General features: G+C 38.6%; 2 protein-coding genes across 2 annotated transcripts; both read right to left on the bottom strand.

Moving 5' to 3' along the window:
- Positions 1–5,629: 5,629 nt before the first annotated feature.
- Positions 5,630–8,012, bottom strand: LOC148716359 (uncharacterized). The gene is made up of 3 exons (XM_088744571.1): positions 7,921–8,012; positions 6,779–7,071; positions 5,630–5,989 (listed from the first exon to the last, which is right to left on the bottom strand). The coding sequence occupies exons 1-3, from the start codon at positions 8,010–8,012 to the stop codon at positions 5,670–5,672; spliced, it is 705 nt and encodes a 234-aa protein (XP_088600697.1). The 3' UTR covers positions 5,630–5,669.
- A 2,496-nt stretch (positions 8,013–10,508) lies between these two features.
- On the bottom strand, positions 10,509–15,901 carry LOC148716360 (uncharacterized). The gene is made up of 3 exons (XM_088744572.1): positions 15,688–15,901; positions 10,855–11,099; positions 10,509–10,622 (listed from the first exon to the last, which is right to left on the bottom strand). The coding sequence occupies exons 1-3, from the start codon at positions 15,899–15,901 to the stop codon at positions 10,509–10,511; spliced, it is 573 nt and encodes a 190-aa protein (XP_088600698.1).
- Positions 15,902–18,163: the final 2,262 nt, after the last annotated feature.

Here is an 18,163-nt window from a genome sequence, read left to right on the forward strand (position 1 = left end):
AAATGGAATTGGCGGGGTAATTTTAATAAGCACTTTTCTCTGATTTCAAACCTAATTATCTCAACATTTTTGCGTGGCTACCCCCAATTTTCTTTTAGGATTTTGATAGCCCTTGGTAAAATGTATTTAGCTTGCATAATCATTGGCCTGGAAAAATTAGATCCCTATTAGGAGGCGAAAACCTTAAAAAGAAGCTCAAAGTGCTGTTTTTCGTTCAACAAAATGTCTATGCATAACTTGTAGAAGGAAGCACCGCTGACTACTTAAAATCCTTTTAAACTTTGAACGTCTAACTTTCCTAAAGTTGAATTAGAAACCCTTGCGTACGTGTCAGTTTTTAAACGTTTGGAATTTGACTACAACCAGTCCCTTTGCCGCAACGCGACGGACTTCGAAGTCGTTACAGTTATCTGCCTTCCCCTCCTCTCTCCCCTCCCATCCTCCACGTTTTCGCTCTCGCCGTATTTTAGGCGCGTCCAAAACTACGAAAGTCGGCTTCTCACTGTAGAAAACTCCATAGAAACACTTCCTGCGCACGTTATTTCCCTGCCCTCTCCTCCCACCGTCCACTCTAACTCTAAATCGAAAATGGTTGGTTGGATATACGATCAAGAGCTTGTAACGTTAATGCATTATATTGTAGGCTAAATTTTCCACGGAACGTGATCTGTACTTATTTAACTAAAATAATCGTGTGTGGGATTTGCATTAAAACGCTTATGTTTTTTAGACATTTCAAAGTAGCACTTTTAATTAAGCAAGGTTTTAATTGTAGATGCTTTATCTCAAAAAGTATTTTAAAAATAACCAAATTACAACGCATTCATTTGATTACAATAATAGCTTTCTCGAGTAAGCTTCATTCAGACTTGTAAAACAAAGAGTACTGTAATTGACACAAGAGCAGGTAAAAATGATTTAGCATACTGCAAGTAGCCAAGTTCGCCAAGGTGTATAGCTAATGTTTGAAAATGTAATTGTAAGAAGTTAAACAGAACAGTTCAGGTCCAGCTATTTAAATTGAGAACATCATCAGACTTTGTCTCAAAACCAAAATTCTCTGCTTAACCTAGATGATTGTACGAACTGCTTTTTCCATGTGATCATCGTAATGCTTTTGCAGGGCGTCCTCAGTACGAAATAACTTCTGACAAATCCAGCAGCTAAACTTTTCAACCAAATGTACTTTGTTATGAAGAAGGCTTTCAGCTCGGCCAAACGACTTGTCATAAACCTTACACTTAAAAGGCTTTTCTCCAGTATGTACCTTGTTGTGACGGCGAAGATGTTCCGCTTGCCTAAAGCACTTGTCACAGACCGTGCACTTAAAAGGCTTTTCTCCAGTATGTACCCTGTTGTGACGGCGAAGATTTCCCGCTAGGCTAAAGCACTTGTCACAGACCTTGCACTTAAAAGGCTTTTCTCCAGTATGTACCCTGTTGTGAAGGCGAAGGGTGTCAGGTCGGCCAAAGGACTTGTCACAAACCTTACACTTAAAAGGCTTTTCTCCAGTATGTACCCTGTTGTGACGGCGAAGACTTCTTGCTTGACTAAAGCGCTTGTCACAAACCATGCACTTTAAAGGCTTTTCTCTCTTGTGTGTGCTGTGATGATTGCGAAGGATTCCTGCTTGGCTAAAGCCCTTGTTGCGAGCATTGCTATTCATCGTCCTTTCATCCGAATGAACTTTGATATGTTTGCGAAGTTTTTCTGCTATTTTAAAACATTTGTCACGATGGAGGCATTAAATGTTTCGCGATAAGCCTTTTTACTGTTCTTGTCTGTAACAGAATAACAATATGAAGGTTTATTAGTATCGACATTCGATTCATAGTGGTTTTAATTTTGAGCCCTTTTGGAGTTGAACCATGGGAAGAGTCATAAACGGATGGATGAGATATTCCGAGGGGGCCAATATCTACAGAAGCTGTTGATGGTGGAGGGGAAATCTAGATTGTAGATGCGATCAGGATAATTTTTTAACTCTACTGCAGGATGTTTGTTGTCCACTGGGAAATGCAGCATTAAACAAAGTACATCTAAGCTGTCACACAAGTTCAGCATTCAAATCTTCTTCTTGCAATGAATGCAAGTGAAGATTTCTAAACTGTATTGCATATTCTGTCCATGGAGAGTGAAAGCTTTTTTTTCCTAAAACGCATTCTTAGCCTGAGCACAAAAACCAAGAACCCATATCAAGATTATGATATCAACGGTTAGCTTACACTTGCAGAATTATGATTATTACAGGTAATTATTAGAAATTTTAGACCACAGAGTATTTTTTCTCTTAATTAAAGGCAACTAAATCAACTTCATCATCGTCATCATTATCACAAAAACTGATCTCTATGTGCACCTTGAAGCTTGGAGACAAACATAATTGTTTTGAGTACAAACTAAATTAAAATTAAGAATTGTTTCATGCTTCCGTGCAAAGCCTCCATTGCTCCCATTGTGATTTGGAATTTCTGAAGAAAATATGTTTCACTACCGGTTTTTCTTTTGTATCAAACTTTGCCTGTTGTTACGTGTTAAATTGTTTCTGATAGTTTCGAAAGAAACTGTTTGGGGCTGCGTCGGTGGGGGTAACGAAATAATTTGGATATATCAACAAAGTTAAAATGGTAATCTACCTAATCATTTTAAGCAACATATGGCAATCTGCGGTCTTTCCTTACACTTAGGTAGCACGAAAAGCCGTAAAAATCTTGAACAAAAGCTCATCTTTCAAACCGGCAGTCTAAATCCCACAGGGATCAACGAACGCTTTTCATTCCACTAATTTATTCTTGTTTTTCTCGTTGCCATGTTCCCACCAATAACGTAGCTCCATTTTCTGCCTTTAAAAGCACGCACAACCCACAATTCCTCTATTCGCTCCGACGAAGGGCTAACGCTCGAAACGTCAGCTTTTGTAATCGTTACGGTGGCTAATTTACCATTTCAACTTTGTTGATATATCCAAATTATTAACACTAACTTCAAAGGTTCAGTTGTAACGACCACTTTCTTCTTTGTCTACTCTGACTTTTCATTTTATGACTTTCAAAAATTGAGAAAGTTCTAGTTAGCGCTTCCCTAGTGGCACTAATGCGTTAGCTGACTTTCGGCAAAAATCTTTCTAAAACTGACGTACAACAGAACACGAAAGCAAACTAGTGCGCAGAACAAAAAAAGGTGAGATTTTATCACACTTTTTGTGTCACAAAGACTACCGCGATGAAGATGAAACAAATACCGAACTGTAAGAATTTTAATTGGCTTGATTCGTTCTGTTACAGTAAGGCTCGATAATGTTCCTAAATAAAGGCTCTAAACTGCGAGATTCTTATAAAGAGAGTGTTCGTGTTCAACTCCTGCATGATTATGGCCCTGTATTCTGTAGTTTAGCCAAAACTAGAATAATTGGTATTTGTCGGCAAAATGTACCTAACGTGACACCTCAACTATTATGTATTCACAAACGAAATAGGAACCAGTTGCCATTAAAGAAGCCGTTGGCAGGCGGAGCATGTTAAGTTAAGAGACGAAAACTACTCCCCTAAATCACACTTTCCACCTCATTTTCTGTCCCTAAAGCCTTGAAAGGACAAGCTACTCGAAATGAAGCGCGAACCATCGATTTTGGATTCGACTTTGAGTTAGATTCCAAACTACAAATCAAGTTGAACTTCTGTCGAAGAAAAAAAAATTGGCCCACTGGGAACTGAATAAGTAATAATAATTCTTACTTCTCACTGTGGATTAGAATAAGGAGGCTGTCAAGATACTTCAGACCTTGAAAAATCAAAACTCAGACCCAGAAAATCTAAGACACCTAATTCCTTCTTTGCGCGATTCCAAATTTACTCTGCTCAAAGATATAAAACGTGCAAGATAGCACGGTTATGAATTACATCTTTTCAATGATATTTTTTGTAGATAGAAACGAGGAGATCACAATACATGATTGGCTCTTGTTCGCGAAATGAAATGAAACACTATCATTCTTGTGAAATTTGTCTACTAAATGTCTATCATATTGAACAACACAGTGACCGGATGCGCGCGTTACCTTAGAAATAATTTCAATAATTTATTCATAACCATATCATGTCATAAAGATTGGATACTTCTAAAATGTATGGCTGAAAAAAAAAACTGTACTAAATTGAGGACCATGACGGCCATGGTTGAGGACCGTAGATTACTAAGGTCGAGATGGTAAGCCTGGTGGTAACCACAATACAAAATATCCAAAAACAAACACTGAAACGTACTTTGAGACATTAATTTTCTGAGATAAAAATGGATTAAACTTTACTTGAAAGATCATTCTCAGATATAATTGAGTAGCTCCTGTTTAAATGGTCGTTCCATACGGATGGAAGACAATACAAACAGGTCGTTGGCAAAGGTTGACCACGAATGACTAACAGTGGTTACCGCTTAATCATGGAGGGGAAAATTACAGCAACTAACGGGAACAAAACTTTCGGGGTTTTTACATCCTACCTCTTACTACAGGTTCGACCGTGTCTAAAAACGTTACCACAACTCGAAGTGTAACTCGAAGTCCGACTCCAACTCGAACCCGAACCCAAACTAGAGTATAAACTCGAGCATACCTCGCCCTCAATTTAAATGCCAGAGGGGGTGTTAGTAATGATGTAAAATAAAGCTCTCTCTTTTTTAAGCAGATGCAAGCCAACCAGAAAGCTACCGAATCTCAAACTGATCAATGTGTTTAACAAGCTGGTAAAGCGATGATCGGAAATGAATTATTTTTTTAGAGCGCATGATTCTCGTTTTGTCCAAAGTAACACAGCAAAGAGGCACTTGTTTGTTGTTGGCCTGTTTCGTCTCAAACTAAAGGAAAGAGCATTAGCTCACTTGTAAATAGCATGTGCTTTCGACAGAAGTCTATAAAGGTCTATAAACTGTAGTTGCTTTGTAAAAGAAATGGGAAAGGAAAACCCAGAAGTGAGTTAATGTGCAGGGTATTTGGTAATCTTTTGAGCGAAAAACAAACTAAAACAAATGTAGTGGTGTGATTTAAACGGGGTACAAGATTGCATATATCAATACGTTCGACTTTCTTGTTGGAAAAGAACTTTTGGAACAGCTGAAAACTGCAATAAAATAACGACTGGAAAAATTACCTAGTACAGACTTAGCATTGGACATACCTTTTGAATCAGAAATTCAAGTAAAGGCCGAGGGCACGCCAAGATATCGGCGTGAGCAGTTTACCAGGGAAAAGAGCAGTTTACCAGGGAACCAGTGTTAACAGACGTCTGATATGGTCAGTTCTGATCACAACAGAAACCTTGATACATATAAAGGCGTGGCTACAAATCTGTGCTTCCAGTGTCGGTAAATGTCATCTTAAGCCGCAATGATTTGCATTATTATAACAAGTTCTATTGTTTTAGCCACAATAAACTTCTTTTCAAACAAGTTTTCTGCAGACGCCGTTTATTTTCGGTTCATCTCCTTGACAAAAATTCTTTACATTATTTACTCTATACATCATGTAAACGCTTCTTGTTTGGTCGGAGTTTTCGAGAAATCATCATTCTTCTTCTTTTCATCGTGGATGTATTTTACGCGCGTTTCGCACGATACCACTACAATAAGAGGGTCTGAATGGCGGTTCTATTTGTCGGTTGTTGGTTCAAATTCAGTCACTTTGTCGGTAGCCGGTTAAAATTATCGATCTTTGTCGGTAGTCGGTAGTATTCTTCGCCCTTTGTCGCTAGTCGGTTAACCCCATTCACACCCTTCTTAACGTCACCTCTTTCAATCATAATCCTCTTTACCAAACTTTTGTCCTCTCTCGCTTCTTCTCGTGATTTATGTTTTCTCCTCACTTCCCACCGGTCGCCTTTGTTTTCGGAAGCGTTCATCAACTTCTGCTTGCTTGTACGCGTACCACCTGCCTCTGGCGCCTTAAGCAGCACGACGGGTTGACCGGCCCAGTTTGTAACTTCTTGGATAATGTGCACTAAAATGTGAAATAGGGCCTGTTTGAGGTACTCTCGTTAGCAGATTTTTGCAGGCTCAGGTGACGCTAAGCGTTATCTCTAAATCTAATTCCTTAACCAACAAAAAAAAGAATCTGCAAAAGTTAAGTTACTCATTTCGATGTAACACGCCATATATATCACTGAAGGTGGTTCCAAAAGGGGTTGGACATGTAAGATTTAAGAAATTTTCTTTTCATAAATTCTACAGAAAACTGAGTAGTTTGACGCCAGGTTATCCAAAAGATTTATTTTTAGCTTTTCATATCTGCGCATTTTCTATTTTTGTTAATTCTCAACTTCAATCTGCTTGGTGCCATTAAGGCGGCTGTTTACCTGAAGCCGCAATAATCAATAGAACATGACATTATTTGCTTTGAATCATAAATGCGATAAACAACAGATTGTCAACCTAGAAGATTTTTGTGTTTTAACAACCGAAGTCAAATACAACAATTTGTAGACAAAACAGTTACTGCTGTTTAAGCTGCGTTGTTCATTACACAGAAATACGGATGGAAGCTTATATTTAAATCACTTTACTGACTATTAATATTTCTAAGGGATATTTTTTTATTAGTTAGCTCGTTTCTGAAATAGAAATTTTCTTTTCATGAAAAACAGCAAATGGAATAAATAGAACGAGTAGAGAACAACATAAATATTTAATCTTACAACTTAACCACAAAACTACTACAGTGATGCAACCATCACACTCCGCTGGACATGTTTAAAAACTAATCAGACTGATAGAGCATTCTACGACTTACAGTTGAGCTTACTGTTGCCTTCATCAGATATTAAATTTGGCAGTTCTAGTTGCCACTGCCCATCTATTACTATGGCAAAGTTCTCGCATTTTCCCTTGGACGATTTAGCCAGGCGAAAGAGCTTCAGCGAGAAACCATCAGTTCCAAAGTGAAGAGCTTGCGCCTTCATTTCCAAAAATTCTGTTAGATGTTTTTTAAATTCGAATACTCTTGTGCGTTTATCTTTGTCCACCGGAACCTGGCTACAGTGGCGTTCGATCACGTCTTCTTCGCATTTTCGGAAGAAACCCACTCTGGACCGTATGAACAAACAAAGTGGTTGAAATATTACAGCGGGAGGTTTCGTGGGCTCGACTACAGGAAATTGTTCTGCAAAATGATTCCGCGTTCTTCCGGCCAAAAAGTGGGAAAATGACCGGAAATTCTATAGTTGCATTTTAGGTGGTTGAGAAAAAACTTACTCCCGAGTTAGGATTTCGAGCTAGGATTTCGAGCTAGGATTTCGAGCTAGGATTTCGAGCTAGGATTTCGAGCTAGGATTTCGAGCTATGATTTCAAGTTGGATTTTCGAGTTAGGTTGTCGAGTTGGATTTTCGAGTTAGGATTTTGAGTTGGATTTTCGGGTAAGGATGTAGAGTCGGTTTTTTCGAGATGCGTACTAGTAATCCAGCTGAAACGAGTCGGCTAGTCCACTGCAGTCAACAAAATAATTCGTGTAGGGGTGGGGTTAGTGTTTTACCTTTTAATTCTGCGACGTCACTATGTAACGGAGACATGAGGAAAGAGGCAAGACATCGAGTCTTCCACGAACTCCTTTCCCTTTGCCACTAACATGCTCCTCATTTAAAAAATGGCAAGATTGGGAAAGCTTTAATACCAAAAGATAAACGAAATGAAAACAATTACGATAACCGGGCGTAAATCGAAGATAAGATCTAGAATATGATTTCTCTTGTCACATCTATTCTGGTGGTACAAATTTAGAAATCCGCGTTAAGAATTAGACACAACGAAAGGCAAATATATAAATCCTGTAATCCCACCATATTTTGAAGACCGAGAAATGGCACCGTGCTTTCCTAGTTCCCCAACCCCCCGTTAACTGTTTTGTTTTCTGCATTTTAAGCGGTTGGACATCATACGAAGCATTCAAAGAATTTTCCACATCGAACGAGATTTCTTCCTGTCCGTGGCTTTCGATTATTGCACGCTTATACGCATCATTCAAGTACATAAGGTCTTTATACGTCTCCTCACCATGGGGACTCAAGGCCTGCCCACCCCTCCTGTTCACGTTTCCAAAACTACTAGGTATAAAATTAAAAGACAGAATTTTAAACAGAACAAGAATTATGATTTATTTGATTTTGTATTCATAACAATAACTTTGTAAGCAAAAAACACTGATATAGCTCTGGTCAGGGGAACACACTGGTAACAACAATGCAAGTATGAATGCATTAAAACCAAACCAAACACTTTACTTCCCTATCCCCCATTTTTTTAACAAAAAAAAACCTGGTTCAAAAAATCCCACTCGAAAATCCAACTCAAAAAACCAACTCGAAAATCCAACTCGAAATCCTAACTCAGTAAATAGGCAACCTCAAGGTGGTTACTTTGTAAACTAGAGAAAATACGAAATGCTCTTCTGATCTCATCTTTCTGTAAACATTAAATTCGGCTTCACAAGTTCAAACAAAAGCCTTTTGTTGTTTGTTGTGCTGAGAGAGTTGTGCGGAGACTCGGCGAAGATGAATTTCAAATCGTCGCAAAATTGTCGGTGTGTCGAATTAGCGGCACCAGGGGAGAGAGTAAAAAAAAGGTTCAACTAATTGAACTTCTCGCGAATTTTTTCAGCGATTTAGTAGCTGTCGTTATCGCAGCACTTGCGCGAGGGTGGCTACACGGGTGATTTGCGCTGCGCGCTGGCGACGCGACAACTTTAGAAAAAATTGCATCATCATCGCAAGCAAAAAATCGCTCTTGTAGCTGCGGCTTAACATTGTTAGATATGGAACCGGACTGCCTGTCAGTTTCACGGAATGAGTTTAATTCAAACAAGTTTCATTCGTGACCATTCACACTGGTTCAAATTTCATTTGGTTTCACCACTCTTTGTCAGTTGCGACGTTCTGAGTAGCAAGTGACCTTGAACGAAAAGTAACTCCCTCCTCCTCCCCAGGGTAAGATTTGACCTAAACACGCTTTCGCCAAATATTCCAATTTTGCCCTTGTGCAGTAATCGGCTATGTTCGAATTTACCTCGTGAATTTCGCTATTATAGTGGTAGCGAGTTTGAATTTCCCTCGTGAATTAATATGTCATTGTTTGGCTTCTATGGCCATGTTTGAGACACTAAACAAAGGCTATTGTCTTTGAATTTTATCAGCTTTTCTTGATACGTATGTCGGCCGTAACCTTTTTCTCGTTTTGTCGGTAGTCAGTAGTATTTTTCGCCCTTTCTCGCTAACCGGTTAACCCCATTCACACCCTCATGAAACAACACATAACAAGGAACAAGCAATAACCGAAGTCATGCAAATTCTTTCTGCTGTAGGATTAAAACGTTTCGATGGCTGTTCTACACTATGGGAATCATTCATTGATGTACTCACGTTTGTAGTCATTATTTACGTAGTCTATATAACTGTTTTTGTTCAAATTATCTAACATAACGGGGGAGACACTCCCATTTTGCTGAGTACGCCCCTTGTGGCAAGCTATATTAGACTTGGTGTGCCGAATGCAAAAGAAATTCATCAGTTGGCAAAAAAAAAAAACCTGGAATGAAAATCAGTATTTGAATCAAGTTTACCTTGCCAGTTGTTCACGCTTTAATAATGCATTTTTGGGGTGATAATGATCAAATTAAAATTATGTGCATTTGAAAACTTAGGCTACCTTTGAGTAACATAAAAACTGTAAAAATACCTGATGAGTCAGTAAAACTTAACCTGATACTCTGTTTAATCGATTTTTCTTCCAGAAAGAAAATGTTGGCTACACGCTAACAGCCGTAGCCAGTTATATGACAAGCTTTTGCCGCACGTCAAATAACTTTCGCTAGTATGGGGTCTGTTGAGATTGCACAAACAAAACACCAGAAAAGGACGAAACAATGAAGCTAGTATGAGTCAATTTGGAGTCTTTTTAAATTAGGGAAATATTTCATTGGTTTGTGCAAGTTGTAGGTTGAATAAACACCGATGATACTTAAAACTTTTAAACCATTTCAAAAGGATAAAGGCTGATAGTTTCAAAAGAAACTGTTTGGGGCTGCGTCGGTGGGAGTAACGCCTTTAAAAGCACACACAACCCACAATTCCTCTATTCGCTCCGACGAAGGGCTAACGCTCGAAACTTCAGCTTTTGTAATCGTTACGGTGACCAATTTACCATTTCAACTTTGTTGATATATCCAAATTATTTCGTTACTCCCACCGACGCAGCCCCAAACAATTTCTTTCGAAACTATCAGCCTTTATACCAAAATTATACATTGTTGTATTGTCTTGAATTTGCCTCTGGTGTCCACAAATACTTCGATAAACCTTAAAGTTGGCTATTGACATAATAAGATAACAGGACAGCATATTCGCAATGAGAATTAATCGTAGTGCACGTCCATAAACTATATTTACATTCTGTAGAACGCGTAAAACAGCCGTGGGAGTCGTATATAACATCAAAGCGAAACTAAGCATGCTCGTCGCCGATTGAAGAATGATCAGCGAGAAACAATCAGCCATTGTTTAATGGACATCACTGCTAGGATTAAAACTGTGGCAAAAATGAAATAAGTCCCGTTGCTTTCACCGATTGTACGAAGGCCTTTGATAAACTAATGTAAATCATCTTTATTATTCTTACTGTATATTGTGTAAAGTGATTTTAAATAATTTTTAGTATTCTTATTGTTATTGTAATCATATTTACACGACCCCACAAGCTCTCAGCTTTAAACCCCGTCGTGTTTAAATATAGGATATGATTGATTGATTGATTGATTGATTGATAAGTGTTGGCGAGTCATACACCACAGTTCAATTCCCTGAACACATCAAAAACGTTACCGAATAGAAAGGTTGGGCGATGATTCCCGTACAGAAATCAGTGAAAGCCAAACCATTCAGCAGCATACAAAATGGTGTTCGCATGAAATTCTTCCTCCATACCGCCGCCAAAATCAACGCATTTCCCGCCACAGCCACAGGTGAGAGAAAAGCGATGATAATAGAAGTCGGCAAGAAACGAGACGAGTGAAGGATACACTCCTGTCTTTGTGTAAGGTACACGGTGTGAACAAGCTGTTCTGATCCTGAGGATTAATACTGCTGCAGTGGGAGTTACACAATTATCACTAGACTTTGTAAATACAGTCCAATTTGTGTAAAATCGCACCGTATTGAGCGGTTACCCCGTAGTAGAGTTCAGCTGTCAAAGTCCTGAAATTTTCCCCTAAATTACTGCAGTTTTCATCTCTATGAAGCGGTCACCTTTACTTAGCAGTCGCAGTCACCATTTTCGGGCTGTTTATATTGTCCATCCCCTATATTGTACGGTGTCACTTCAAATAAACCACACAAATAAACCTAAGACAAGCCTTTAAGTTTAATCCATCTCCTGAAATCAATGCTAATAGTATTATGTCGATTTTTTGTACATTAAGTGTTCAATTTTAGAGCAAAGTTGCTTTTAATATCGTTTTTTACAATACCCTCTTACTGCGAAATATGTATTAACCGGTCAACCTGTATTACGCGGCGCTCCCGCCACTCCCCGTATGTGACCACTTAATACAGGTTACATCGCAGATAGTTTATTTTTTTTTCTTTTTTTCATGTATCTTCTAACACAAGAAGTTATTTCTCTTCCCAAGAGATGCCAATCTAATAATAAATTATTTCTGTTATGTAGCTTCCGAAGCTTGAGATCGTATGTCTTATAAGCAGAATTGAAAAAGCTGCTACATTTCATTTACATCAAGGCTTTATGCATCAAAAGTGGAGGAATTAACTTCTACAGTGTAAATAAAATTAACGTTGGTTAAATCTCTTTGTCTCCTCTCGGATATGAATTGGCAGACCTATGGAGAGCTTAATGGTTCTTGTAAAACGCTTTTGAAAACTGCGCATAAATTGTCATCAGAAATGAAAGTAATGGAAGAGTCCTGCATTTTGGTTATTTTAAAACACTAATTACTACTTAACTATTAATAATTAATTAAAAATTATAATCTTTGTTTAACGTGGAGGAACACTTGGCTGAAAGCTAGTTCACAGGTTTTCCACCAAACAACTGAAACAAATAATTCAAATTGAAAATAACATTATTAAAAATCCCAACTGGCCGAAAACAAACTACAGTTGGTTATTTACAAGCATGGCCGAGGAATTGAACTCGGAGCTACCGTGAAAGTTCGAGTCCAGGACTCGAACCCGGGAGCGGCGGATTGCGAGTCCGGCACGCTGACCACACTGCCTAAACTACTACTGCCTACTACTTTCAAGCCAACTGGGAGATGGTCATTATGTTGGTTTGTATTAAACCTGTTGAAATGATATAAATCAATGAATTTTGAATACATGAAAGTCATATAGGTGTACTGCAGTTTCCTGAAATGTACGAAAGCAATGCTCACAGTAATAAACCCTACTTGTGTAGTAATTTAGTACTGTAATGTAGAAGTAATATTACCAACCAACATAATGACCAGCCCCCAGTTGGCTTATTTTCACTGCTTAAGTTATCTTGATCTAACACTAAATTCTCAGAACTGATTTACCAGGAAATGTGTTGCAGCCAGAGAGGAGAATTGACAATCAGATTTTAAGAGTTAAAGGTTAATCCAGTAGAATTTTATTTCAATAACATTTGACAGAGGAAATGTGTGAGGTCCAGGCAAGTTAAACAATCTTTTAAATAACCTGGTCAAGCAAATAAACTTCAGATAAATAAAGTGTATTTCAGTTGAAACTGTGTGACTTAAATAACCTGGTGTAGACATCGACTTCCTTTCTGATCGCATTCTGGAACATTATTTTTAGAGAGAAAAACGTGTAGAAATAAATACACGCTGATTAAGCTCTGAGTATTCAATACACTACTACACGATCACGATGCTGTACATGCTAATGCGAAATGTTAAACATAGTCCAAACGATTGTTCTGAATTGCGCCGTTTTGAAAATTCGCATTGGTGATGCTATTAACAAACAAAAAAGAAACCAAAACATGTAACGCCAATCATTAACTCTCGAGATTTAATTTAATAAACTCTCTACAGAAACTATTTAGATGCCGATCAAGATACTCCACGAGCTCTAGACATTTTAGGGTTCGATTAATTATCCATCGAATGTGTCGAAGCTAAGTCTTATATGTTAATTAAAAATGACTCAGTATCAACTATTAAAGTTAAAATTATTTCTCACGCAACTGGTGTGAGCGTAAAACTGTAGCTTACCTGAGAAAGATGGAAAAAATTTCGAAGCAACAAGTCAGTATGAAGACACAAACTACCTGGCGGCTAGATCCAGTTTCTTCACGGTACGCTCCGGGAAACATTTCATACTGGACTGGACTCTGAAATAGTTAACAACTATTCGCCGAAGTGGAGGTGGTTAGTGGTGGACATTTACCGAGCTGCAAAGCGGCGAGGTAAATATCCACCGCTAACCACCGACACTGAGGTAAATAGTTGTTTTAGTATATACTAAAACAGTGAGATAATATACACCACCGTCGTTAATTTGAGTGATTTCTTCGCTTGTCACGGATGCAAACCGGGACGCAATTTTTTCCTGAGTTGCTCGGAGGTAAATAGCAAAGGATATTCGGAGTTTGACTAGCCAATCAGAGCGAACCTTCAACGCTATCCACTGTTTTAGTATATACTAATTCTCAATGTTCAAATAAAAGAAAAGAAAGAGGTTAATTGGTTGGTGAAGAAACCAAGTGTTCATAGACCATCTCAAACGTTGTTGTCAAAATGATATTGAGAAGTTAGCAATAAAACTAATGAGATTTTCAATCATTCTTTCGTTGGTGGTAAAGGTTCCAAGTTAATCTTTGTTCAGTTTGAATAAGTAAGGCCACACAACTAAATTAAGGTGGCTAGTACCAGTTTTCATCTTTTTGATGGTTTGTAACTTTGAAAGAATACAACAAAAAGACTGACCAAGGCCAGCTGAACGCTTTTACAGGGTTGAATTATATAATCATTGGCTATCCAAAAAGAGGTGACATTTCGTCACTAGCAGTTTCCATGGCAACGCTTTCAAAGGATTATTCAGACGCATTCTTTACCTTATGGCTCAAATAATTTGAAAACTGACACGGTGACCCCATGATTTTTTCTTTGTGTTTGCTTTTGGCACTTGAAAAGGAAAATGCACAAAGATTTTAAAAAAATTATACGGAGCGGAATTTCAGAAAATCTAGAAAAAGGCAATTTTCACGCATCACGATTGCAAATGTCCTTCCGTAGAATTTTCTAGTGTTTTTTTTTTTCTGACGATTCCTTTTAACGTTATTGTCATATTGGAACAATAAAAAGAAGGGGTCACCGGACTTGTTTTCATGCAATAGCTTTCGTGAGTTTAGCAATTCCCACGCGCGTTCTCGCGCATTTAAAAAATCTGGATTCCATAAGATCGACATTTGCTCATGATCTGTTATAGCTACCGTTGACTATCGTGTGTGTTCGCGCGAGCACCTACGATTTGATGTTTACAGACGTTTACTGCTCAGAAAATCATTCAATAGCCGTCAAAGACAGCCTCCCGGGCTCATCTTAAAGGACCTACTCATAACTTCTGGCTATATTATATTATGACTTGAGGTTTCACAGTCCTCTTCCACTCAGGCAGATTGTCCTTCACTTGAGTTCTCCTTTTTTCGCCATCGCAAGATTTCATATTGGTTGGATATTTCGTATAGATGTGTAGCAGCCTTTATGTCTCCGAGAATCGTCTTCTTTATCTTTGTTTCTGTCTGCTGCATACGCAGTGGCCGTGCAAAAAGTCAAATACACGCTGTTAGGTAAACTTCTTACAAAAGAAGAAAAAAGCCTCGCGCCGCCATCTTTGTTTTGAATTTTCGTCTTTAATCTCGCGCCTCTTTCGCACGTTTCTCTCGTGCGTGACGCAAGAGTGACCTGTTATCCGCGTGAAGAAACTAGTACAGCCACCTTAAGTTCTGTATGGTGTTGTTCAAGGCTTAAACAACGTCAACGGTAGCAAGGAGGGCTACCGATTACGAATTTTAAGCACCAATTTTTGAAAAATTCACGCGTAACGTATATGAAAGGAAAAATTTCAAGTATCATCAAAATGAAGTTCACGTTGTTATGGTATTCTCTGAAAAATCCCATGCTTGACTTTGAGTTAATGAAAACTCCGATTTGAGACTTTACTTCAACAACGTAAATTACAAACATGGCGGCGTCGATACACGTGTTTATGCGCTCTGCAGTTATCTTGCTTTTCTACCTGGTTCTTGGCGATCTATATAATTAGGCGCAAGCCCATGAACAGCCTTATACGTGATCAGAAGGATCTTAAATTAAATACGTTGACGAATGGGCAGCCAGTGAAGATTAAAGAGTAATGGAGTAATGTGACAATATTTACTAGCCATGAATATTAACCTTGCCGCCGCATTTTGCACTCTTTGTAACTTTTTGATTTGATAATCTGGCAGCCCAAAATATAAACTATTGCAGTAGTCGATACGACTATAAATTAACGCATGAATTAAAATTTCAATCGATTCTAGTGTTAAATATTTCCTTACTCTACGTAAATTATATAGGTGATAAAAAGCTGTACTACAGGTTTTACTTATACGAGTGTTCATTGTTAGTGATGGGTCTAGCCACACCCTTAAGTTCTTAACTACTTTACTTGGTCTAATCTGGTCGTTTCCTACACTGAGGTGCGTAGTTTTTACTTTGGCCAGTTGTAGTTTTGTGCCAATGAGTATCAGCTCATGATCAATTTTATCAGAATTCAATTTAAGTTTGACATCTTTCATCCAATTGTGGATATCATTAATACATTTTTCCATGTTCGCCATGGCTTCAACCTCGCCAGTTTCTTCCTTTGGACTAAAAGACATGTACAATTGAGTGTCGTCAGCGTAGCACATTACAGTCGGTAGGAGTGGTTTGACGATCTCAAGTAGCTCTCCAACGTAAATTGTAAATACTAGTGGGCCAAGACAACTCCCCTGTGGCAAACCAAATTCCAAACTACATGATCGTGATTCGACACCATTGACAGTAACATTGTAGAGCGGCATCTGAGATTCCGCATCTTGTGTTAAGACAGTCAATTAACACTTTATGATCTATTGTGTCAAATGCAGCACTCAAGTCTAGTAGTATTAACAGGGTCACATGTTGTTTGTTCATATTCACAAGAAGATCGTTTTTCACTTTCAATAGAGGTTTTTCTGTGCTGTAATTCTTTCGGTAAGCAGATTGCTGATCCGGATAGATGTTATGGACGCAAAGATAGTTTTGTATTTGGTTGAAAACAGCTTTTTCAGCCAGCTTTGACACAAACGAGAAGTTACTGACTGGTCTATGATTTTGAAATATGTTGATGTCGGCGCCAGGCTTCTTCAATAACGGAGTAACTAGAGCCTCCTTCCATACTCTAGGGAAAACCCCAGTCCTAAGGGACTTGTTAATTAACAGTGTGATTACAGGTAGAAGCTCATCACATTTTGCAAATAGCTTTGATGGTATTAGGTCCAATGGACAAGATTTCCTGGATGAGTGTTGTATGAGGGCTTTGACATCCTCCTTTGTGAGATCTTTAAACTCCCTCATAATAACATCAGGTGGAAGAAGAGGAGAAGCAGGTCTAGATTGAACGGAAACCTCTTCAGCATCAAGACGACTTCGGATTTCGGATATCTTTTTAACAAAGAAAGATCCCAAGTCGTTAACAAAACATGAAGCATCAATAGAAGTTGGCTTTTTCAGCAATGAACTTGCAGCACGAAATAATTTACCCTGGTTGTAACTATTTTCAGCAATGAAATCCGTGTAGAAATCAGCTCGTGCTTTATGCATTAATGCAGTTGTTACATTCCTTTTCTTTTTAAAGTTAGCTAGGTCTACTGTAGACTTAGTCCTTCTCCGTTTTTTCTCTGCTCTTCGTCTTCCATGCTTTGAATCCCTGATTTCTTCAGTAAACCATGGAACGCGTAGTCTCCCTCGCAGTCGTTTTTAGTCTCGTCACGCAACGCTCGTCCCCAAAGAAGCATTGCGTGACGAGACTAAAAACGGCTGCGAGGGAGAATATGGAACGCGTGGTCTTTCTAGTATCGTTCTCGTTACAAGCGATGCGTGTTTGTCCAGAATCTTTTTTTAGGTAGTATCGTAGCAGATCGCAAGATCATCAAAATTATCGGGTGGATTTTTGCAGAAATCAGAATCAGCTATAGCTGATCGGAACACACTCATATCAATAGACTTAAACTTCTTATATGATATTGTGAAATTGGCAAGACCTCTGCCGGTTGATAGAAACCGCCCTGATGTCCTACGAAAACGAGTAGAATATGGAAACTGGTTCATGGGTCATGCAGTCGTAAATTACACTGTATTTATAGATGAGTGTGGCTACAATATTTGGAACGCACGAAGTCAAGGACGAACTTTAAGGGGAGAGAGGGCCTATCGTCAAGTATGTGGTCAGCGAAGAAGAAATGTGACTACTGTGGCATTGGCAATTTCCCCCAGTGGTGGTCTAGTGTTTCACTCGGCAATACTCGGAGGCATGAATGAACGAAGATTTGATGATTTTCTCGCGCAGACAAGGCTAAATCTCGACGGCGATGAACACGTGATTTTAATTTATGATGGTGCGCCAGCCCACAGGAATCTTGCCATTCCCGGACCTAATTCAGAATTAAGAAAATTGCCACCTTACAGTCCCTTTCTCAATATTGTTGAACAAGCTATTAGTGCCTTAAAAGCTGCAATAAAGGCGGATCTAAGTCGTCCTGAAATTCAAGTACAGGTGACCGACCGCGCTAAAGCCAGACGTCAAGAACTTGCTTAGGGAAATTACCGCACGCAGTTAATTGTTACTTCAAGCACTACAGAGGAATATTGGTACCATCACTGTCACCAAATGTGGACAGTGGTTCAGGTTTATGCAGACGTACTTACCAAGATGCATCAATAACGAAGCAATCGAAGGATAATAGCCTTAAATTAGGAAACAATTTTGAAATTTTGTTTCCCTTTATTGTTTGTAATTATTACACAAATGTTTAACGATTTGCGGGATTGAATTTAACTTTTCAATAAATGATTGTCTCTTGACGCCATTGATTGTGCCTCTCTATGCTAATTGACTTCAG

The sequence above is a fragment of the Stylophora pistillata genome, chromosome 14, assembly GCF_964205215.1.
Source record: "Stylophora pistillata chromosome 14, jaStyPist1.2, whole genome shotgun sequence".
NCBI classification, from domain to species: domain Eukaryota; kingdom Metazoa; phylum Cnidaria; class Anthozoa; order Scleractinia; family Pocilloporidae; genus Stylophora; species Stylophora pistillata.